The sequence below is a fragment of the Strigops habroptila genome, chromosome 5, assembly GCF_004027225.2.
Source record: "Strigops habroptila isolate Jane chromosome 5, bStrHab1.2.pri, whole genome shotgun sequence".
NCBI classification, from domain to species: Eukaryota; Metazoa; Chordata; class Aves; order Psittaciformes; family Psittacidae; genus Strigops; species Strigops habroptila.
In genome coordinates, this window is record NC_044281.2 from 38,527,070 (window position 1) to 38,552,076 (window position 25,007).

Here is a 25,007-nt window from a genome sequence, read left to right on the forward strand (position 1 = left end):
CCCTGCTGCAGCCATGAGGACATGGTGTCCCCAGGCCATGGAAGCTGGGAGGCAGCCCACAGGCACCCCAGAAACCTCAGAGGGTTGGAGCAAATCCTGTCCTCCAAAAGGACAGAGCCATCTGGCTACTCACATTCTCCTGGCATTGACCCACCTTGGTGAGGGTGTGGCAGTTCAGCAGCATGCACCGAGGAGCTGGTCATGGAATCAATTCACATTTCCAAAATGAAAATAAAACTGCTCATATGCTTTAGACCAATTTCTTATCCTGTGTCCCTGGGCTGCAAGGCAAAGGCAGTGCAGGTCCCTAACTGCAAGCTAAGTGCTCCATCAGCAATGCAGTTCCACAACGCTCCTAACCAGCCCTCGCTGTTTTCTTGCAGGTTCCTGAGGTGACCACAAATGAAGCACAAGCTCCCCTGTTCTGAAGCACAGAACAATCACAGTGATATGAACTCTGGATGTCTCGATCACGGCAGACATCAGCCTGCCCTGCCTACATGTAAGTGCGTGCACCGTCTCCCTATCGCGCTGCTGGTGTCTGGGCTGTAGGACAGTCTCATGATTCTTCCTCTCCTGTGAGCTGTTCAGAGTAAGTAGTCATTTAGCCTCTTGGCTTCGGGAAGTATTTGCCACTGGAAAAGGGTCTCTTAGCAGCTGATCCTGTGCTGTGCCCATTTTGAGTTTCAAACCAGAAGCTCATGCAGTTCCCCCATCACTGTTAAATCCCACACCAGCTACTGCCGTAAATCACTGCACCAGGGAGACAAAGGGCCTGAGCCGTGTCCTGCCCCAAGAGCAGTTCAGCTCCTGTTCACACACATTGTGTGCAACATGCTTTCAGCCCAGCCTTACCTGCCCTTCCCCTTTGCAGCCCATCAGTGCTGTGTGTTTCCAACCGACATGCAAAGTTTGGGTCCAAGAGTGTGTCTCATAGTACTTTGTGGTGTGAGCATCTTTGGCACCTGCCCACCTAGGCGATGACGTGAAACAAATGAGCTCAGTATCCAGGAAACACACTTGGTGATAAAAGTATGTGTCATCAGATTTACAACAGCCATATATGAAGAGAATTTGATGTGGAAGGTTTTTCACTGCTACTGGCAGTGGCTTTTATTTTAAGCCCTTTTTTTTTTTTTTTACATTAAAAATTTAATTACAAAAAAATTCAACAGTAAGGCAGTTCCTCAGTTGTCACTGTGAGCCAGTTTTCAGTCATCTTTAATACAAAACTAGAGTCACACAGGAGCTATGCTCTTGATCCAAAAGCCCTTTGAGAAATGAAGGGGTAAGGGAGAAAGCAGCAGCTCCACCTGTGTAATCCCTTACACGTTAGTGTTGGGTGTGCGACCACTACTGCAGTGGAAAAGGAGGAAATAGGATTGTGTGCAGTTTAAAACCATTAAGCTTACCCTTTGTCTTCCAATGATCTGGCACATTTCAGTCGCACGCGCCTCAGCAGGCTGGAGTGTTAGTTTTGGGGAGTTTTATTTTTTTTAAACCAAGTGAAATTTCCCACTGTCAAGAAAAACTGTTTTTTTTTCCCCAAAAAACTGCAGGCCAGTGAGGAGTTCACTGATTTAAAAGTCACACACTAAAGGCTGGACTTGATGATCTTAAAGGTCTTTTCCAACCTAGTTGATTCTATGATTTTAAACCATTTTTACTCCCCAAGCAATCCTTCCTAGAGCCCATTCTTAAAATGCTGTTTAAGACTGGAGGTACTTGCTGATGGCTGAGGTGAGGGAGGGAACCATTGAGCAACCTTCCCCAGACATTGCACAGCTTCTCTCAAGCTTTTCAGGTTTTAGTGCTGGTTGAACAGAGATGGGAGGAAAAAACCCCACTGCTTAATACAACAAACCTGTGATTTCTCAGTGGTTCAACCGTTCCTTTCTTCACTCAATGTGTAGGAGGCCACAGTGTTTCTTCCACTACAGTAGCACCTAAAGCAGTCACTGACACTTTTAATTCAGTATTTCTCGCTTACCTCGCGTAAACTCCACAATTTTTAACTTTTAATTATTTTTTATGTGTCAAGTAACTTCTCTGCTCACTTTAGGAAGGAAAGAAAAAAAAAGCTTTTCTGTGATGGCAAAACCAGAGGTTTTCTAAGTGTGTTCACAGTGGTAATACATGGATTTTTTTGTGCTCATTAACTTGCAGGACTGGCTTTTCTAAAAGCAGTTATAGATGCCTCGGAGCTACAGTGAAAATGAGCACCCCAAAGGTCAGACTCCCCACACCTCACTGTTTGCTCTACTATTCTTGCAGGAAAGGGGAAGGACTCACCTGCAGCTGTGGTTACCTTTGTTTGGAGTGTAAGTAAAAAATATGGGGAAGAAGAAACCACAGACAGGAATGGAGATGAATGTGTGAAAGAGAGAAAATTCAGGAAAGTAAAAATGTTACAGGTTTGGTTTTTTTAATTATTATAATTCAGTGATCAAAATATGCTCTGATAACCCATTTCTTCAGTGAATCTATTTGTATCAGACTCTGCTCTGGTGTACCAGCTATTCTGAATATGAATGAGAAGTACAGACATGAGGTGGAACTATTTCTAATTTTTGTTTTCTTAAGAGCTGGATGGACTCTGTTTCACACCTGCCAAAAGCACAGATGAAATGCAAGAAGGTGCAGGGCTAAGGATAAGCAGTTCCGTAGGTCCCATGCCTAAGAGGCTCAGTAGAACTATAACAATGTGTTTTCCAGCAAAGATTTTAAAGTGTCTTCTCAAAGTATGCAGTTTCTCAAAATCTAGTACCTTAAACTGCATTCTGAGTATTCCCGAGGTATTTCTAACATGTTAGCAGTTGGTTCCATCTCCATTTTGGCTCAATTTTCAAGATTTTATTGAGGCAGAAAATCCAATTAACTAAAACTGGAATTTATTCCTTGGTAAAGACTTCAGGCTTGACCCCTAAATCAGCAAAACCATCATCATCCAGAAAATCTGACTGTTCAGGGACATCTGGAGCAGCTCACTTGGGTTCTTACCCTCGTGCTAGTGGAATAGTTAGACATTTTGCCAAAACCCCTGCTGTTGAAGAGAAAGGGCTTAGGAAAGCGAGCCTCCCTGCAGCCTCAATGCACCCTGCTTAGCTCTTCCCGTGCTGGGGGACAGCGGGGATGGCAGTTATTGTTCCCACAGGAATCTGATGCGCAGAACAAAAGTTCAACAGCTAGAGCAGCCACAATCTAGTATCCCTCAGAGGTTTCAACTTCCATCTCAGTGTAAGGATGACTCGTCATACACTAATGTCCCCAGCAGTCACTGGGTGAGTTCTTCCAGTGAGGGCACTGTTCACTTTGGGGACAGTTTTCCTTTGTGGGTGGCATGAATCAGAGTGGCTCCAGCCCTGGCTCGTGGGAAAAGCAGCAGTGAAGAGAGCAGCACCAGAGCCTCTGGAGGAGGCCCCTTCCCAGCGCTTCCTTGCTTGTGTGTGCCAGTGACACATAAGGAGTGTGGCTGCAGTGGAGGCAGCCTCCGCAAGGTGAGCAATACCAAACCACCCAGAGCAGGCACCATCTCTGGCATCCTGTGCAAGCAGCTGCCATGTGACTAAAGGCATGTCACTGCTGTGGCCCGCATTCAGCATCCGCAGCGGGAAAAACATTTGCAGAATAAAAAGCACCCAAAAAAGATTTAGGATTTTAAATAGGGCCATACAATTTCCTACAAAGCCTTGAGAACTGGGAGGATGAGTGTGGAGAGCACTGTATTCTATTCTGGGTGACTATGTGTTACCTCATCACCTGAAGTCTCATAACCAATTAAAAATTCCAGTGTGCTAAGGCACAACTATTTTGATTCATGAAGATGGTAACACTCCCATCCCCACTGCGCAAGGAACAGATTGTAAGGGTTGAGTTGACTACTAAGACAGAATAAAAGCAGCCTTTCTTTATGTGGACAAACATATACAAAATAATGGAGGGAAGATGGGCTGAAATTGTCAGGCTGCTCTGATGCAGGCATGTGTTTGAGACAACACTGCTGAAGCATCTCACCTACGCGTGTGCAACTGCTGAATTCCCTACAGAAGCTGAGAAGGAAGACGGTTTGAAAATTGGGGCTTTTGTGAAAGTGGAAACCCAGGCTAAAACATGGTAATAACCTGTTCCCTGGATAAACACAAACCATGCCCGCAGTTCTCAACAGCAGTGGTCAGGCACTCTAGAAAAGCAAGGAGTCAAATGTCTGGGAATTAAGGAATACAAACTGGTTTAATTCAGCCCTCCTTAGAAGGGAGCCCTCCCATTAAACCATCCCTCCTTTAGCAGACTGACAGCTGCAAGGAGGACTCTGAGCGAACAGTCACTGGCTTTCCATGCTGACCAGAGGGGTGCTGGTGAAGGGAACACCACACACCCCCCCACTGCTGGCTGGGGCCCTGATCTGTATTTTGTCTTTTTTTTTTTTCTTTTTTTCTTGTAACACTCATAGACCTTAATATGTTCTGTTCATAAAACCTTAAGGGGGTATTTTAAGGGAACTAAAAGCATATTTGTTTTGTCCACAGATGAAACACCGGTGTAGTTGAAGACTGAACCTGTAGTGGAGTGTTAGTCAATTGTAAACTGTAGGAGATGTGTGCATTTTACACAGACTGAATACAGAAGAGACAAAGGACAAGTCTGCATCATTCCAACTCTGATAAAGTGCATGGCCTTCGGAATTCCTGTCCCCGCTCATGGAGCCATTTATTGGATACTGCAAAGACATAAAGGTATTTGATCACTGCACCTGGTTAGCTTGTGCTTCTATTTAAGCTAAATATATGCTACTGGCAGCTTTCAGTTCAGCACAGCATTATCTTAATTTTCCTATATAAACACACACAAATGTGAAGTTGGTCTAGTAAATCCAAGATGGAAAAAACCTTCCCAATAAATCCAAGATAGAAAAAACCTTCCAGTAGCTGCAAAACTACAAAAGACTACTAAAGTAGATATAGCATTACATATTTTATATAACAGAAAATGCTGCTATATATCATACATAAAATGTAACATATAGAGATATGAAGTAGACATAGCTACAAAATAGAGTTCTTTATAAAAAACTATTCTATGATTCTATAAAGGACCTAATTTCTGGCTGCTTTTTATTCCACCATGAAGCGCAGAGCAAAAAGAAAACCAAGACAACCCACCAACAAAGCCCCAGACCTCCAGGTTGTTCTGTGGCAGCGAGAACAACATGAGTGGTACTTACCCCATTTGTTTCCAACTAGTACGGGGCAGGCCGCATGCCGCGTGCTGTAATCTCCTTCTCCGCTTGGAAAGAGATTGTACCAGAATACAGCTGTTCCCTGGAAATTGCAGTGGAAACCCTCAGCATTTTGCTCTGCATGATACATACTTTCACACTAACTCACTAAACAATAAGGCGAAGGTATGTGTATTGGTACTTCAGACATTCCTTTTAAACTGAAGGCTCTTTTCCATCATTTGCTTTCCTAAGGAGTCTCCTTTGACTCATTCTGCGTCTATAAGTTCTTGGCTGTTATTTTTAATTAAACCCTAAGCCAGTTTCATTCAACTCTGACTGCTTTTATAAAGCAAGATGATTTACTAAAAATGAGCAGCAGGCCAGCAAAGACAGATCTTATTAGGGACCCTTTTGAGGGGAAATAAAGTGAACACACAACTTCAGGGAGAATTCCCTACAGATGCCTCAAGACTAAACCTGCTTACAGCTCTGAGTATCATCATGTTTTGCAAAGCCTATGCATTAGAAGCAGCTAAGTCCAAAACATAACTATGAGTTAAACAGGCAGAACAGCAGAGGCCCTTAGAATCACTAGTAGTACTCTATAGTTGCTCCACTTAAAATTAAGTACCACTGTGCTTCCATGAACAGGGCTCTAATCTTCTTTACATAAACTCATTGTAAAGCTTCTTTTTAAACGTTTGTACATCTGTTATATTTTTGAGTAGCTGGAGAGAGAGAAGTGGTTACACTGATAAAAAAACCCCGCTTACCTTTTTAGGCCAAACACTAGCTCCTACTTCAGGAAAGACAGTAGCTCCCCCTGCTGACACATCGCTCATCTGAAAAGGTGGGAAAGGCATGTGTAAGTTGCAAGCTGACACATTCTCACGTTTTAGTAAATCAGAATTAGGTTACTAAACAACTTAACTTCTACCTCCCAATTAGTGAGCAAAGGCTGCATGATTAACGGCCTTGAACAAGGCTGAAACCCACCCACTCTGTTCCAATGCAAGAGTCAGCCTTGCCCCGACTGTTACATGCTCAAGTGCTTTGGCAATGAGCATGCTACAAATACTGACACAGATACAAAAATGAACAGACAGTCAAATAATTTGAGCTGATGCTGAACTTTGAGGTGGAAAAGCCTCCATAAGAACATATGGAAGAACTACTATGTATAGGTAAGAAGATACCCTGTATGTGTCACCATTAAAATAGTGACTGCCCTCATTTGCAAGTCACTTCAGTAAAAAAAACATAACAAATAATTCAGTGGTATAGAATAGGCAGCGATAGAATTTTTTTGGCACTAGCACACGGCAGAAATATATCACTTACATAAAACAACCAAGTAGCAATTCTGTTGCCTGTTCCCAATTCCTTAAAAGCATCTGGCTCATCTTTCTGTGAATAAAAGCAGATTTAGTAAGCATTTCATCTTGATTCTTGAGAGGAGCCAATGACACACAGCTGCAGAGCCAGCAGCAGACAAACTCATGCAGAAAAATTAATTCAATCCCTCTATTTGGAAGGAGGGGAGAATACAATATGTATCATCTATTAATTTAAGTAAACTAGTTATTTTAAAATTCTGTAGGACAGGGAGGGCATAAGCCCAAATTGCTAATGATAAGTAACAACTCTACTGTCTGAGTATATAAATCCTCTTCACAGCCACAAACTTATTTAATTACACTCACTTATCTCATCTTGTCCTTGGCCAAGATGAGTATGGGCAGCCCTTCAGGCCCACATTCACTGGGAATTGTGCTACAGCAGAGCTCTGCCGCAGGGGTGGCTCCAGGCATGCCCTGAGGGCAGTTGCCAACCCTGCTCCTTTAGGGGTGGCTCTGCCTTTGTGGCACTCACCCCCTTTTCCTGCTCCTTGCCTTTCTGATCTGTGCCAGGCAGGCTGCTGCTCGCCTAGGTGGCCTTTTGCATTCTGCGCTCCTCCCTGGCACACAAAGGCATTTTAGAATGCTGTTAAAAATCCACTGAGTGATGCATTAAGCAGTGTGCTACCCCAGACACAGGGTGTCTGTGGCAGCTGTTCCCGAAGCTTTCGACAGGTGTAAGGTACGTCCCTGCCTAAATGCATGAGAACGTGCGTGACGTGGCTGCAACACCACCAGCCCAGCGCTGTGCTCAAACGGAGGTCTCCTCCTCACCACACTCCTGCATGTGCAGGTTATTGTTGCTCTTGCATTACGGCTGAGAAGGAGGGAGGAAGCTGAGTGTGCCTCAGCAGAGCTTGTAACTAGCCAAGAGAGCCTTTTGGTAATTAAAGAGGGTTTTTCACTTAACTTGCAAGAACAAAACCCGATTTTGATGGGTTGGACATCAACTTTTGTCACACCTCTATTTTTACTTCTAGAACCCACCCTCTGTGACCACTATTTGAGTGTGCTAAAATTCCAGCAATCATTACTCCAGAAATTAACCCATGCATTTCTGAACAAAACCTGTTAATCATTTGCAATGCTTTCGAGCATGTGCTTATAGAGCAGAGATTCTGATTAATAGTTGGTGGCTTGGATTCACAGTGTAAGGTTAATCTGAAGGTGTTAAATCACGCATAAGTATGCCCAATAAATAACCAACTGAATTCAGTGGCATTATTTCCAGCAGTCTGCATTTTAAGCTGGAACTGAAATAAGTTGGGAATTTAAATAAAATAAATAAAAATTAAGGATGGTGAGATGAGAAGACCTCAGGAGGCTTCTTCCAGTTTCAGGACTCTGCTAGCAATCAACATCTGAACTACACTCACAGAGCACTTGTATTTTCAAAATCTCTTCAAGAGTAGCTGTGTGTCAGCTCTGGGGAAAGAATCATAGAATGGTTTGGGTTGGAAAGGACCTTAAGATCATCTAGTTCCAACCCCCCTGCCATGGGCAGGGACACCTTGCCCTAAACCATGTGGTCCAAGGAGAAGTTCTCTCTCAACATTGCAGGCCTATACAGTAAGCAGCAATGAAAGTTATCCTACACTGTCTACAAAGCCTTTCTCATAGAGGAGGGCATTATAAGCTCTCACCCAGTTTAGCTGTATATCCTTCAGTGATTTTAAACGACATGGCTTTACATGGCCAGTGCCTTGGTCAGCTAGAATACTTCTAAATGTTTCCTCAGATTTAGAATAAAGCTAATGCCCTTTGCTCTCTTAAGAACTAACAAACAGTCATCTCCTTAGAATAATTTTTTTGAATTATATTTTTGAAGAAAAACCATTTTGCTTTGTGATGCTCAAAATGCTTATGGGTTCAGCTGGTGGTTTAGAGGGCTTTCTCTACTAACATAGATTAGAAAAGTTGAAGAGCTACAAAATTTAATACACATTCAAGAATAAAAAGTGTGCCACAGCCAAGAGGCTGGCTTCACCAGGTGACTATCTCTCCTCCATCTCTTTACTTGCCCATGCAAAGTCAAAGTGGGGTTCATACTGTCCTCCCACTCCATAATTTGCCACCTGAAAAAGAGAAACACAGTGCTTGTGAAGAAGAAAGAGGTGGAGACAGAAAATAGGACTTACCCTTCCAAAATCAAAATGAGGCTCGTACTGGCCTCCTACTCCGTAGTTGGCTACCTACAGTGAAAGGAGAAGCACAAAATCTAGTAAAGCTATTTATCCAGACAAGAATTTGACCATCATCTACAACCTTTTGACAGATGAAGCTTAAAAATCAAGCCACAGGAAACTGCCAATTGCCATCAGCTACACTATCCTGTGTGCAGCAAAATCCTACTATTTATTCACAAATAGCTCTGACTTCACCCAGCCAGAACCTGACTCTGAGCTTTAGTGTCTCAGCCCACCTTTGCAGTTCTCAGCTGGACACCAGCTCCCAGCAAAGCCACAGCCCAACCTGCCCTTCCCTAGGAGTCCTTTCCTTGAAAGCTCTTCTGTTCGCCCCCAGCTGAACAGGTAAAGACATTCCCCCATTTCTGTCTACTGTCTGATCTAAAGACTTCCAGGTCATAGAACCTGACCATGAAACTCCTGAAGACCTGGACAGCCACAGCCTCCAAGGAGCCCCAACATGTTTGGCTACAAAAGCAACAGCACATCAAAGACTGGCACTGCAAGATGGAGTATACTCCAGGTAAGGAATCTGTGGTACTTCCCAATGGTACAAAAATGCTTTTCTTCATTTCACAGACATTTCACAGGCTCTATACTCTTCAAAATAGGTCATGGTACTTTATAAAGTTTAAATCACTTTTTGATGCCTTTCAGTAAAGAGGATCCACTGTCCCTCTTCCTGATTTTTTTTTTTTCTTAAACCTCAATTTTCATCCAGATGCTTGGGAATTTTATCATCAGGAGTCTTGACAGAGTAGCGCAGTAGCACAACAGCTTTCAGGAACCACTTTCTAGGTGTCCTGCTTTCTAGGTATTTGTGTTTCCTCAGAATAAGTGACGCAGCTATTCATTCAAAAGCCTCAAACAAATGAATAACCCTAAGTACTTCTAAAACAAAATTTACTCAACTTACAGTACAGTCAGTCTTTCCCACGTTACAGAGACATCAAACAATGTTGGCCTTCTAGGACCACAGACGGGATGGCAAATCTAAACACCCATTCTCTCCCCCTTTCGGTAAGTATCAGACAAGCTAAACTTCTATTATCATGACAGCAGTGGTAGTAGCAGCAATAAAATTCACTTTTACTAGCATAAATAAAAACAAATTACACATCCACTTCAACAAACATCGGGAGTTTCAGTTATTACTGTTTCCCTCCAGAAATAGAAAGCCATTCACACTCAAGTAAGCACTGCTCTGCAAAGACAACTTCTTTTCTTCCTCCCTGCAAAAAAGCCACGCATTCCTCCCATGGCCTCAATTCAAACTAGCCATGACATCAGCTGCCTCTGGGCTGAATGAGCTTTTGTGGCCACCTCACCTGAGTGAGCATGGCGCTGCACACAAAGTCAACCAAAATGAAATGCCAAGTGGCATTTGCCACCATGCTTGTCCTAACAGTTTACCTGTAGTTCCTCTGCTGTGGAGACATCAAGTCCTGTTAGGTCCTGTATCCTTGTGTTAATGCGAGATACCACAGGGCTTTCATATCCAGACAACCAAGCACTAAGAAGGAGGGAAAAAACCAATTAATAAATAATGGTAGCAATTGGCAGTAAGCTAGCAGCACAAAAGCAACATTTGGAATTACCTGGAATTTGAGATTATTTTTTCATACTTTTCAAGAATTTGTTGTGATGATCTGAAATATTTCCAGGGTATTATAAAGGCCTGCATTTAATAAACATGTTTTCTAGAAAGAACAGTTACAGCTCTTGTTTAATAAAGCTCTAAAACTAAGTGCCTTAATTCCCACACTGGACTATCAAATGGCTGACAAGAACATTCCAACCAGTGAAATCTGCTTGAAGCTGTTTTAGAAAAAAAATTAGTTTTGCTCTTACCCATTCCAAACAGCTAATTTGGACCACACACTGGATGCATTTTGAAGCAACACTTGAGAGAGGAATAGGTGAGTTACTTTATTTAGCATATGCTGTGTCTATGTGATTGTAACTTGGCCCTTGTACATTTCATACACTTAGAGGTAAGCACACTGTGATCTGTCCTTTCACATTCCTTACCTATGCAATGGTACTAAAAAATCATTCTGAAAACAAGTAAACAATTAAATAATGCATAAAATCATTCACCATTTTAGCTGTTGAACAATTTCTACCAGAACAGATTATTACAAATTTGGTATTCAGCACCAATTTTTTATTAATATAAATGTGAAAGGTCAGCCTCACAGTGCCAAAGGCATCTTCAAAATGTCTGCCTCCTATTGTATATTGGAACTTTTCAGCTAGAAATACTGAATTTAATTGGCAAACTACTTAGCAGAGAAAGGTATGCATAGCTAGAGCAACATTTTTACACGAAAATCACTGCCGTCACCCAGGCCCAGTGTGGCATTTTCTACTTTATGTGGTGCTCATTCTTGAAAGCTGCATAACTGGGAAGCAGCTGTGCCATCCAGAAGCAGCCACATACCCAGAATAGCAATGTTTGGCAGAAAAAGGCACAAGCTTAGTATAACCGCAGCTCTGCTGGACCCTTACCAGCTGTGAACACATCCAGTTGCTTACATGGAAACAAACACACAGGCATTTTTTATCTCTTTACAAGTATTTTGTTCTCTTTGAAAAAATATTGATTTTAGCTACCCACTCATCTGCTCACCTGATGCTTGTTTTTCTTGCTGCTTTATTCATCCTATTCTAGCCAATGCACCTTCATTTTGCCCAGGAATCTTTTCCCTCTCTTGGCATGCTCACTGCCTCTGCGGTCCTCCTCTTTATTCCGTTTGGCAGTCTCCTAGTCACTAATATGGATGATAATACTGATGATTTGGGCCCCATTTTCCCCCTTTTTGCAGGACAGTAGGAAGAGCTAGTTCTACCTTTTTTCTAGCATCTGACTCAGCATTTTGGGCTCATCAGAGGTTCCTGCTGCTTTTTACAAGACTTAGACAGAAATACCTGCTGGCAAGTACACTGTAGGATTTCTATTCAAATTAACTTTTACATCTATGCTAAAATGAAGGTTGTTTTCTGTAATGTAAAATTTGTATTAAAAAACCCCAAACAAACAAAATACTTTGCGTGGGAGGAACAGTAGCATGACACATGACACAAGGCACTGACACAGGTTACAGAATCTCTACAAGCTTTTTTTTTTTTTTTTAAAAAAGACAAATGAGCTATAGATAAAAGAAATAGGATTTCTCAAGACAGACTTGCACAAACACACATTCATCCATTTCTGAACACTGTTAGTATAAAGGAAGTGTTACAATGCAACCTTATTTGATTTATGCTGGAAATAAAGACTATTTATATGAAGCACGCACACACAAAAGCAGCTATGCAGCCGCATGCTATGCAGCCATGTTGAACACTTAAAACTCACAAGCAATCCTACCATCACTTCATACACAAAAAAAGCCCCAACACAACCATCAGCTTCAAAGGGTAGGCTCTTGCTACTTCTGTCCAGTCTACATATAAAGGTTTGAAATAAAAAAAAACCCCAAAACCATAAACAACACACCAACGCAACAACCCAAAACAAAAAGCCCACCAAAGTAATAAAAAAGTATTCTTACCATGTTGGCTATTTAGAGTTGCAAGTAATGCTTTCAACAGGGAGACTACTACAGCCTTTCACGAAGAGAAAGTACTATATGTATTTTAGAAATACAAGTAATTGGCCAAGGACACAAAGAAAGTCTATGAAAGGTCGAGGAAACAGGGAACTGAAACCATATTCCAAGTGCCAGTCTGTCTGCTGAGCAAAACTTAGGGGGAAGCCTGTAGTTCTTAAGGTTCCTGTGAAGAGTTACAGTGTGATTTAACCCTGTAAGCACCATGAAAGCTGCTTCCACAAGGGCAGAGAACTCAGGAGAGCCTGCAGAACCTTGCACCAATCGTCCAGTATTGGGAGGTCTCTGTGCCTGTGGCATTTAGGATGCACAACAGAGGGCTTCGCTTACTTGCAGGCTTTGTCTAGTGGCCTTCACGGATTATAACAATCTGCCCAACACTGTTCTCCTTTGTTGCTAGTCTCAGGCATGGTCCTCTGCTGACATCAATGTAGAGTGTGTGCCTAGTTCAAGACTATTTAGAGCCATTTAGGTATTCCTTCATACAAAGGAGTCTTTTCTCCTGCTCTTGTCCATTAAAAAAAAAATAAATGACTCCCCACTGGGCAGAATAAACAGCCTTGAATTGTGCTCAGCAAACTTTTTTCTTCTAATATATGCATAAGTCACGGTTCAGCATGATTCAGTAAATACACACAGCTCTATTCTTCAATAGACATTTGTTAAATTAAGTTGCTCATCTGAAAGAAGAATTTGCATGAGCACCATCCTGTCATATTTTTGACCAGCTGACACCTTTGAGTCCACTAAGGGCAGAAAACATCACACCAAGAAGCTTACTTCTGGGAAGTCATAAGCATGGCAGTTTAAGATGTGGGTGACTTGGATTTGGGTGACATGAGGATTTGGTATTTCTTTAATAACTACCACACCAAACCCCAAAATTCCCTGACTACAAAGGCATAGTATTTTGGTGTCCCACTTGGCTTTGTAAAAAGACACTCATAAACTATGCTAAAATATTACAGAAATTGAAAGAATATCATTCACATGCTGAATTCACACTGGGGGATTTGGCTTTTCTTCTTCCTCACACAGATCTGGTTTCTAACAACTTTTATATTTGTTAAACTGCTAGCAGTAACTGCATTTACTTCTCCCTCTTACAATCCTGTATCAGGTATCTTATTAGGGATTTTTAATAGCACAATGCTTATATGCAGAAGCAATTTTAGACTAAGCAATATATTAGGAAAAAACCCAGGCAACTTTCCAGAGCTACATGACATACAAGGGCTTGCTTATACACCCAAAAGCTCATCTTCTCCAACTGCAGTAGTCAGTCTAGTACCAGATATTACAAAGACTATGTTCTTACTCTCAGCTACACCAGCACTGCACCAGAGTATTTCAACACTGCTTTTATATAGTCACTGGTCACACAAAATACTGGCATTTATGTTAAAAAACGTTCTGAAATGTACTTGTATGTAAAAAGTACTAGTAGAGACACAACAGGGAGTGAATAAAAGCACAGACTGGTATTTCTGAAGTGGAAACTAACATTATGTGCTGCAAGCTCCGACTGGCTGCTGGGAGGAGAGAGAAAAAAATGCCAGCAGCTTCTTTAAAAGCAGTGTCAGAGCGGCCGAGTTTATTCTGGTACTGCACACAGCACAGCTTGATGGTGCTCCTCATACTGCTGGCAAGGTGCCCCCTTTTATGCAGCCTGCCACGTACTGCACAGTGAACAGTAGTCCTCTCAAAGCGAGGAATGCTGTAATTTAGAAGTGCATTTACTAGGAAAGAATGTTTGGAGAGGGAAAGCAGTCCTCTATTAAAAAAATAAAGCAAGCATTTTTTGGTTTTCAGGAGCAATGATTCATTTGGAATCCAAACCAGTTCAAACAGCTCTAAGAGAAAGATATTTCTACCAGTAGTTCTGCGGGAGTTTAGTGATCAAGCATTAATAACATGATCCTTCTAAAGCAGCCTGGGTTGGGAATTTTGAGGGTAGCTTTTACCTGCTACTATAGATTTAGGTGTCAATTTCTCTTGAAAAGTATATACATCTTAATCTGCACATGGAGAAATGCAACAAGGGGAACCATGAGAAGGGGAAGTCTTCCTCCACCCTCAAAGCTGTTCCTACCCTCAAAAAATTGTCTCTGCTAACTTTGCAATGTGCTATGCCCCATTTACATGTTTCTTTGCAATTCTAAGTCCATATCTGACTGTGGCATCTGCAGTAGTCTCAAGGCATAACACTTCTCACTAAAGAAAAATCAAAACTATGAAGTTTTTATTTTACTAAGGATCATCTATTTAAATAGGGGACAATTATGCATCTCAATTTCAGCTAGTGACCTGGTCACCTTTTTGGATTCCTATTATTAGCACATCAAGTTTGACAGAAATCCATGAGGATTAACAAGTGTCTTCAGTAAATGCCTCAGAGTATCTGTGTGTCACAGAGTACAAATCCCAAGACTGAATCAATGCTTTTAAAATATGCAGTCACAGATAACCAAGACAGATAACACATGGACAGACTTTAAAATTAAAAACAAGACCTAAAAATTAAATGCAACACATGTCAAACAGGAAGACATATGTTCCTGAAGTGATTTTGAAGGGGGGCCTGTGGAGGTAGTTTTAAGGAGCAAATACGTAAGAGCTCACCAGACAATTTCCAAAGGACTCCCGCTGCCTTGCACATGCTCTGATGAGTAAGGCGACCTGCACGCTGCTGAAGGTGCAAGGCTGTTTTCAGCGTATAATAATAAACATTTTCAACTTGCCACTACTTGTAACAAGCGTGGCTTTAAGGATCAGACTTCAGCTACAATGGTTTTCCAGTTTCCCTGAGTTATAATAATTCCTAAATCAATCAATTTTTGTGATGCGGTGTTTTGCAGCACTTTTATTTAGCTATATATTTCTTTAAAAAGATAAAACCCTTAAGCTACTAGCCATTCAAATTTCAGGTTTTTGGTGCAAAGAAGTTGAAGGAATACTAGTTTTCTTTTAAAGCAGTAACTACTTTCAAACATTTAAACAAGGAAATTCTCTAAAGTTATCAACTGGCTTTCTTTGCACTGTTCCCACGAATCACAGCAGCTCACCAGTGCCTAGTTTTAAGCAAGTGCCAAAGTTTAGAGGTAGGGGCGAGCTACCCAGCCAGCCTTTTCCACTGTTTGTTAGTGTAAGCAGAACCCCACGCTGCACTAACATTTTAGTACATTAGTTACACTAGACAAGCCATGCTAAGCAGAAAAGGGCACTTCCATCTTGGCTACCACTAACATTTAGAACTACTTTCTATTTCAGCAGACTGCTTGCTTTGTTATATGAGAGCTTAGTTTGCTTTAGGCTATTCTCTTTCTTCTAGAGAGACTAAGAATAGAAAAGTTACGCGAAAATCCTCATTTGCCCCACGTTTAGAGATGAAGCTGTACAGTCCCAGAACAGACTTCCTCGGAGTGAGTATACCTTTGGAAGACGTTCCCCTTACCTCTTAGAGACTCTGTAATGTGCTGTAGTCAGTTTCCCAGTCTCAGGGTCATGAACAGTAGCACGGCTCAGCTACAAAAAGAGAAAGGACAAGGGCTTACCCACCTAGTAGGCTGCTTTTTTTGCCAAGCCACAGGTGTTTGAAAGGGTTCCGATTGGTCTGGATGGTATGCAATGCTCTTAAATTAGCAATATTAGAAGGGCAACAGAAGCTGTAGCTGCCATGTCCAAATCAAAACAAATTGGTTGGAAAAATTTGGTTAGATTGTCCTTTCACTTTTTTCCTCCCTTTTTATTTTTTCCTTTTTTTTTTGTTTGTTTTCAACTAGAGACTTTCTGCAAGTAATTTATGGTGCTGAGTTTCACAGACAATTCCTCTTCACCAGAAGTTTAACTCCTTCCAGAATTTTGGTTTAATGCTGATGGAATGTGTAGCCAATCTTTAATCACCACTATTAAAAATGGGGAGGGGAGTGCTGAGAGGGAGAAAAGACGGGTGGGGGGCAGATGGTTTCTTTTAGAGCAAGCCTATTTTGGAAAATTTTGGCTAAAATCAAGACTCATAATACTTAATAGACAAGGTGGAAAGAACCAGGAGCTGAGTGAAAACAAGATTGTGTTCTGCCAGATTTGCGTCAGGCAGGACGTAAAAGAGCCCAGACAGGAGCACAGGATTATCTCTGACAATGAAATGCTGCTGTGTGACTAATGAACCACTGTTTTGATTGCCACTCTAGCTGCCATGCACAGTAAGGCCTAAAAGCACATCTTACACCTGTGCAGGCACTTTAAGTGGTCTGCTAGATTTTACAAGGAAAGGGAGAAAAAATTTTGGTGGGTGAGCAAAGCAAGGGGAAGTGAATATTAAAAAAAACCAACAAAACCCAAACCACCACGAAAACCAAACCCAAACAAAACCTGTATTCTGCTGAAGGCTTTGTAGCATCATGTACTTTTTAATACTGATTGTAGAGACCTGCTTCTTGTACAGATCATCATTTGAGAACATGCACTGAGAAGGTGACCAAGAAAAAGAAGAAATCAAAATACGCTCCCAGAACTTCTAGCTGAAGGAAAAGACTGAGAAACTCAGCAGGAACAGCCTGTTACAAATCTGCATGTAATAAAGTGGTGGACCTCAAAGCCAAAGTTGTCTTTTTAGACCACCTCTTTTTTCCCCATAATGAGCAGAATCTACTCACTCATTACAGGCCCAAAACATCTGGCAGAGCTCTCTTACCTTTTGCTAATTCTGTAATGTGCCGTCTCCAAGGCTCCTGTTATGGGGTTTGAAATGGTGGCTCGCCTCAGCTGTGAAGCGAACCATCAGAATAGTTGCATTACAAAGCACATACTGCATCACAGCAATCCGACCATTCAGAAGCCTAAGGGGAAATGTCACGCAAGCTGCCACACAAGCCACCCAGTCACCTTTTGTGGTGGGTTTTCTTTCATGGAAGGGGTGGAAATTCATGCCCCAGTGATGGGGAAGGAGGGAGGGTCTCCAGTTTTACTAAAAGAGAGGTGTGTTTTGTTTGGCTTATTTTTTTCTTTTAAACAGAGCATTAGAGAAGATCAAGTTTTCTGGAAGTAATGTTTCCATTTCCGTAGCAAGAAGAACAGTCGCCTGAATAAAGTAAACTAGAAGCTTTCATTTCCTTCATATTGCTGGCAGCGGTACAATATTATGGCATGTGTACAATTGGGCCTTTGTTAGCACTCTGTCTTGCACGTGTAAGATGAGTTTTACAGTTAAATTGAATCCAGGCAACACTGTGATCTTGTATAAGTGAAAGATGAGCCTTTTTTATTCTTTCTACACCAAAAGCAGCACTGAACTCCTTTAACACTGGCTGCTAACACAAACTAATTGGTTAGTCCATAGACGCATTTACACAGTATACCTAAGTTACATGGAGCGAGAACTCTTGGTTCAAGGCCTTCCCTTCCTAGTGCTACATTCACTTGACACCATCCCACCTACATCAACACTGATTGGGAACCTTATGTGTGCCTTTTAACTTGCTTCATATACTAATCAGACACTCTCCATTATGCATAACTGGAAAGGTTCAGCTGCAGAGCCCAAATTTTGGAAGAGACACAAAATGGCATACCAAATCCCAAACAATTAAAAGTATTTTTCTATTGTTAAAATAAATTAACTAAATCAAGGCCTCTCCATGCCTACTAACAAGAAAAGGTACTGGGAACTTTTAACATAGAATCGCAGACTGGTTTGGGTTGGAAAGGACCTTTAAAGATCATCTAGTTCCAACCCCTCTGCCATGGGCAGGGATACATCCCACTAGACAAGGGACTTGCTCAATCTGCTGCCTCTCCTCTCATCCCATGCAGACAGATGTAAGAATCAAGTCTCCAGTGAGACTCCCAAAGCTGAATAATAAGGCTTCATCCTGCCAGCTTATGCTGCCAGTATAGCAGAAGGCTGGGCACAGATCAGACAGTGCTGTCTTCTGAGAGCCAGCAATGGTAACATCCTTAGCATCGGGAAGAAGATGACCTCTCGGTCCCAAAAACCACAACTCTCTTGCTACACTTGTTACTGAGCTCTGCAAGGCCTCGGCCATAGGAAGTAAGTGGAACACTAACTGCATACACATGCTTCTACATTAATGAACTATGAATCTCCACATTTTTACCATAAGCCAAATATTTTTCAGGAAAATAATTATCTCAGCAAGTTCAGAAGTTAAAACCACCAAACTCACAGGTTTTTATTTTCAATGCTAAGACTTATTTCTACTCCACAAAGAAGCGATTTGGTCATATTCCACAGATATAATGCCAGAGCTTTTGCAGCTCTGACAGGAGAGCAGGAAGAGATGTTTTACAACTGAAGAGAATTGCTTGTACTTCTTGCTTATAGTTCAGAATATTACTTCAGAAATACAATGCATCAGCCTTTAGGAAGCTTGAAAATCACCTTCAGGCTACCTAGTACTCAGTGAAGTGACCAACAACAGCCACATCTTTGATGTGCTCATGTATAACCAACAACTGGTTTACTTTGCTGCAGACCAAGCTAAGAATTTGTCCTGTACTTAATACACTTACCCCTCTAACCTTCATTTGCTCAGCTCTCTCTAGCCAAAAAGCCATTTAGGCTAAAAACAAAAAGGCAGGAAAAATGTATTTCTACAAGTTTAAGCCTTATTTTAGAAGTCACTGGTAAAGGATCAAAAAAATAAATTCAACTAACTACATTTTTAACACACATCTTGAGATGCGGAGTCGCACCAACTGGATACAGAAGGCAACTCCATCAGTTTGCTGTTTGTCTTCGATGCTCCTGTTTACTCTTGACAGTTGAGCTGCCCTGGTTTATTCTGCATTCAGAAACAAGAACCTCGGGATCCAGTTTCTGAAATAGGATTTGATGGGCTGGCATTGCAATGAAGCAGCTGAGTACGACTGACTAAGTACTACCCTCTGGAAGCTTTTTCATCTGCAGGCAACTTCAAAGCCTGGGAGACAGAAGTCAGTTTTATACCAAACAGCAGATACAACCATTCATTCTTCTCTATACAATAACGTGGCATTCCAGGACCAGAGGAATGGCTGCCCTTCCCTTGACAGCACTCTTCTCCAAGTCACAACTTTGGCAAACGCAGATTTAACAAAAACCAAAAAACAGCAAACCAAACAAAAATCAGATGACAGGTATACTTCCAGGCAACCTAGCTGCAGCACGTTTGTTTTCTGTTGTAGAATGTTCTCCTCCTTATCTGAAAGAGCACTCATTGAAATTGTGTCTGCTGGAAGAGTCTGACAATCCTGCGCTGCTGTTACCTGGCTGTCTTAATTACTCAATTTCCAACTTCCCCACTGTCTCCTTCAAAGAGTGTGTCAGCAAGAGCTACAAGGTGAGAAAAGCAACGTGTGAGCACACCGCACACACATCTGCATTCAAGAGGAGACAGAATCACACACACTCGCATAGAAAATTACACAGGAAAATTGAGATTCCAAAAGGCAAAGAAGTGTAAGGCATTTACCCTTGGCTTTGCCAGTTCCTTCACAGTTTCAATCTCCTCATCAGAGATGATGTCAAGGAAGCGAACAATTCGAGGTTTGTCCCACTCATCTTCCTGTTTGACAGGGCCCAGAATGTATCTAGGATTCCTGTTTCCATCGTAGTAGCGGCAGAAGAGTCTTTTTTGTCTCCGAGGAGTCTAAAAGCAAGGTGAAACAAGACAATCAGAGAACTTCCATGTAACATTAATGCCTCTAAGAAACAGAAGATGTCCTGATAACAGGAGACAGGAACAATTCACTTTTCCTACTTTAATGTGATGTTAAAAGAGATGCTTTAAGTTTGAGAAATTAGTACTTTCAGCACATTAATGTTACTCTATGATACTGCAATGAGTAGTACTTTACACAGTCCTATTAAAGATATTTCTTTTTGCTAGAACACCACACTCATTCAATTCCATATGTAAACGTAGACTTCTAGCATCCTTATTTAATTAATTACAATTATGTAGTGCATTCAAGTTAGTCAGCAGTGCCTGTGGCAATATTAATTTTTGTCTACTGAACAGAATGAAACAGGGAAGAAATCCAACACACACTAATCCTCGGTTATACACACTCAGCCAACTGCTATAACAACTTCCTTGCTTTCATGCCACATACAAATTCTTGACATTGTTTGGTTACAGCTGGTTTCATACATTTGGAAACAGTCTACTCCACTTTACCATTTTGAGACCCTCCCCACGGCACAGCATTTCGTACTTCCTTCTCTCAGGCAGGTAATCCTTTTTCTTAACCTCAGTTTCTTTCTCCATCTGGTCTTCTGAATCTGTACTGGACTTATTTGCTTCCTTTTCTTTTGCCATTATATATTCAAAATATTTCATGTTCCCATTTGCTCTTTGATGTTCGGGATCTATTGACAAAGAAACAGACAAATATCACTGGCAAGTTTCCAACTTGAAGAAGTATCCAGAAGAGGCTTTTTACAAAAAGAAAGCAGATGCACACTGCTGCTTCTCAAATAGAAACCATAAACATCTACTTTGGTTTGAGAGCATTCACAGGATAGCTAAAACACTGAGCTAAGCTGGAAGCAATGCTAGCCTGCAGCATGCGCGCATCCTTACTTATCTGCAGGAAAACACAAAATGAGTTTTTTCTGAGCTAAGCTCCACTCATTCACAGTTCAGAAACTGCTTACTGCGAGGTCTGGATCCTCAGTGCACATAGGGGTCTAAGCACTAAGAAAAAGGGTTTGGCCGCTCCCGTCAATCTCACCAGCGAGGGACAGACAAGGGAACAGGACAGGGAAAAAGCTGGGCCAGCATGACTGGCTTTAAACCTAAAAACTTCCCTGATGAGAATTAAGATTTCTGGTGATGAAGCTCTTAAGAATGACTAAACTTAGAGAATTGGCTTCATTTCATTAATAAATGGTTCTCTCTAGCCTCTGCTACATTAGGTTTTGTTCTGAACTTCCCACAGCATCCTTTACACAGTCAATTGTAGTATTTAGAGAAACATAAATGCTTTTCATAGTTCAAAAACCAGAATCTTAACTCGCTGTATTGCATTCTGTATTTCTTATTTTCCCAAGCTTTTCATCTCAAGTATGCCTAATTTGCATTTAAATAATCTGCAGAAATCTTGGTATCACCAATTTAGTTTCAGTTTCATTAATTCTGTTCTTACCTGTACCTAAGGGGAAGTAACCTCAACATCAGAAAGTAAGATATAGTAAGATTACCAAATTTCAGGCAGTAGTGACTAAGACAGGTAAGTGGTTAGAAGTCAACAGTGACAGGAGGCAGAAAATACTTCAATAAAAAGGAGCGATCCTTAAGCAATGCACTGACATAGTAGAGACTGTAACTGTCCATCTAAAAATACAGTAGCAAAATATGATTTATGGTAATACAAGTCTTATTTTACTGAAAGCTACACATCAAGATGTTAATGGTAATGTCAGTAATAATCCATTTTAAAAAACCACATACAAGTCAGAATACAGGCAAGACCACACTCCTCAGTACAAAACCATAACTAGCACCTGCTCAAACACAGAGCTCTATCATGGTGAGCTGCAGACCTTTCACATACCCAGTTCCAGAAGGCGTCTGGTGAGCATCATGGCTTTGCCCAGATCCCCCTGCTGATAGACAGCATAACTCAGGTAGTCCAGAATGTAGACTTTATCTGCAGAAGACACTTCTCCTTCATCCAACTGTTTCAGAGCTTGTTCCATCCAGAGCTCGGTGTGGTAGTAATCAGCTTCAGTGTAGGCAATCTTTCCCAGCTCAAAGCAATCTTCAGCTGTTAAAAAGGACTTGTGCTTCACACCTGTATTTAAAACAGAACAAACAGAATTTACACAGAATTCCAAACCAGTCTTCAGAGTAACATTCAGTTATTTCTTACTCTTTACAGCACAGTTTATTTCTGTTCTTCAACATCTCTCTTCTGTGGTGGCTATTTATTGAAGATTCAGTTTAAGTATCTAAAGTGTGTAAATACTTGGCAGAACACAGAAGTGATTAGAAGCAGTTTTCCATTGCCAGAATACCAGCAACTGACTAAATGTCTTTACTATTAGTGAAAAATTACGTAAGATAAACCTTCCGTCGTCTTCAGAACACCAAACGCTTCGAGCAACGGCAATAATAAGCCAAATACAAAGCTTCAGAAATCTGTTTTCAAAGACTTTGCATTATCACTTCCAAAACGTTACTGAAGCACATCTTGTTAGCAACAACTTAGTGGGGAAGGAAAAAGAAAACATCGGTCAGTAAATTCCCAGCTGCTCAAGATTTTTGAAGTCAGTCATTTTTAGAAACATTTGAAGAGACCTCTGAAAGATTAAAGCACCAGTGAGCAAATTACAGATTCCTATTTTTGCCACTGTAAATTAAGGCCCAATGAAAACCCAAATTTAATTTTATAAAAAGGAAATATGATTTGCCGGTTTTACAGCTAAAATTACATTCATGATTACATCTTAACACATCTTGAATTTCTAATAGCAGCTCCCACAGTTGCATTCAAACAAGAGAATTCTTCTGTTGAAGACATGCCTTAAGAGATTAAATAGCTGAAGAGACAGCCCAGGAAATGCAGTATCCCACAGAACAACTTTGGATTTGCTAATTAAACACCTTGTGGCCCATCCTGTGATGGCCAGTGGTTTCAGTTTTCTAAGCCCAAAGCTGCAAACTCTAAAATAACACAGAGATTAGGGAATTGGGTGTGGTGGTGGTGGAGTGCCCTCAGAGAGATCCTCTTGAATGAGTAACAGGTTGCAGGGCCATAGCTGGTACATGTAGAAGCAATGCAACATCCACACATGAAAAGACAACTCTTACAATGGTGCTTAAAGACACCATCAAACATGGTTGATAGCTAATATAAAGAAACAGCACACCCCATAATGCAAGAAAGAGAATTAATAAGCCATATGATAGTAGTTAAGATCCTGATCAAAACTTGTCAACCTGGCAAAAATTCCCTGGGAAGAAAAACAAGGAGCACAAATGACTTCATGGGATGTTCCGCTCTGGAGAGACTAACCTATTCCTTTTTACACTCTAGAACTTTCAGGTTCTACAATTACACTTTATTTCATACAGTCTGGACAGTTTATTGCCTCAAAAGAAGCAATAAGCTGCAGTCCACCCAAAGCACTTCATCTTGTATTTTTGTGCTGTTTTAAGAAACCAATAACAAACTGCTTATTGTATTAGAATGAATCTGTAGGTCTTTGAGACTGTCTTGAACTAAACACAAAAGCAAAGTTATAAGTCATAACATATAAAGCAAATTCCCCTTAATTTTATTAGGCATCTGACCACAATGAGTGCTTGCAAAAACACAGATGGATTGTACAGACTTGATTTTTTGCCAGTTGGCACAGTACTATTTTTAAACAGAGGAAACAAGGAAAACACAGCATAGAGTTTTCTAACAAGAAAGAAGTGTGTCTTCTCTTGCATATAAACCCAATAAAGATTTACTCAGGTAATGCCACATAAGCTCAAGTCTGTATGTGCTGTCTTTTGTTTTTCAGTTTATACACTTCATGAAGTTTAAGCTCAAAGAAACTTCTGTCACTCTCTGACAGGTCCATATTACCAGTTTGAGGGAAAGGGACAATAAGTAATAGAACTGTTTTGTTAGAATGAATTACATTGTGCAGAAGAGCTACGTATCTGCCAGTGCACAACTACTTAAGGAAAATCCTCACCCAGACCAAGATTTAATTGCTATCCATTTTTTAATAAAAACTATTAACACTGTATTATGTTACCATAACTAGAAGATGCAGACTTCAACTAAACAGAAAGTCTCAAGTTCTAGCACAAGCAGAAAATGAGCATGTGAGTAGATTGAGGAGAATGACAGGATAAAAGAGTCTCAAATCAGAAAGAAACCTGCATTCTCTGCAGCGTGTTTTATCTACATGTACTCGGACAGTGTGCTGGCGTAAGGAAGCCCACCAGGCAGGGAAGCCAAGTGGATGAAGTTTCCAACAGAACCACCATAGCAACAGCCCCAACGGTATGTCAGAGCGGGTCAGCTCTTCCTGGTTTCTCTTCACCAGCGCAGCCTGAAGCAACAAGTTCCTCTCTCTTGACGTGTGGCAGAATTAAAACTGACACCTACATCAACCTATGTTCAACAACCCACATGACGCCACTTTTCATAAAGTATTAGCTAGCTCAAATGTTTTCCTATTGTTACGTTCACACCACACAGTTAAACAAGATGGAACAGAGTCAAATGATTTATCATCAGGACATTTAATAGAGGTTCACAGTGTCTTCTGAAAATAACATCCATGAGCCTTACCTGGAAGATTCCCTCTTGAGAGGGTATCTGTGTCCAAATTATACGTATCTTGAAGCCGCAAGAGGGCTTTTGCTGCACCGGTCTGATCTTCATCATTTGGGAAAAACTGCCGCTGGATAGTCATGTTGGAGATAAAGCCTGGGAAAGAGAAGGAAACACTTGGACTTCTTTGTCCCAAGAATTCTATGAACTCTATGCATGAAATGACTCCCTACTGCACGGAAAGCTAACATTTTAAGAAGAGCCATTAGCCCTGCAGAGCACCAACAAACACCATGTTTCTAAAGGACAG

At 41.2% G+C, this 25,007-nt stretch overlaps 1 protein-coding gene across 10 annotated transcripts in view; it reads right to left on the reverse strand.

Annotated features, from left to right (window-relative positions):
* Positions 1-1,077: 1,077 nt before the first annotated feature.
* P4HA1 (prolyl 4-hydroxylase subunit alpha 1) overlaps positions 1,078-25,007 on the reverse strand; it is a 40,486-nt gene continuing 16,556 nt past the window's right edge. For 4 of the 10 annotated variants that reach the window (XM_030487725.1, XM_030487722.1, XM_030487724.1 and 1 more), the window contains 11 exons: positions 24,716-24,853; positions 21,974-22,213; positions 20,596-20,786; positions 19,888-20,064; positions 15,870-15,940; positions 10,215-10,314; positions 8,754-8,807; positions 6,560-6,625; positions 5,992-6,060; positions 5,222-5,318; positions 1,078-4,717 (listed from right to left, as the gene is read on the reverse strand). In XM_030487725.1, coding sequence (XP_030343585.1) covers positions 4,647-4,717; positions 5,222-5,318; positions 5,992-6,060; positions 6,560-6,625; positions 8,754-8,807; positions 10,215-10,314; positions 15,870-15,940; positions 19,888-20,064; positions 20,596-20,786; positions 21,974-22,213; positions 24,716-24,853 — 1,274 coding nt within the window. In that variant the 3' untranslated portion in view covers positions 1,078-4,646. Of the gene's footprint in view, positions 4,718-5,221; positions 5,319-5,991; positions 6,061-6,559; positions 6,626-8,636; positions 8,691-8,753; positions 8,808-10,214; positions 10,315-15,869; positions 15,941-17,108; positions 17,180-19,887; positions 20,065-20,595; positions 20,787-21,973; positions 22,214-24,715; positions 24,854-25,007 lie in introns of all 10 variants that reach the window. The other 6 variants (XM_030487726.1, XM_030487728.1, XM_030487730.1 and 3 more) reach the window with 4 other exon arrangements.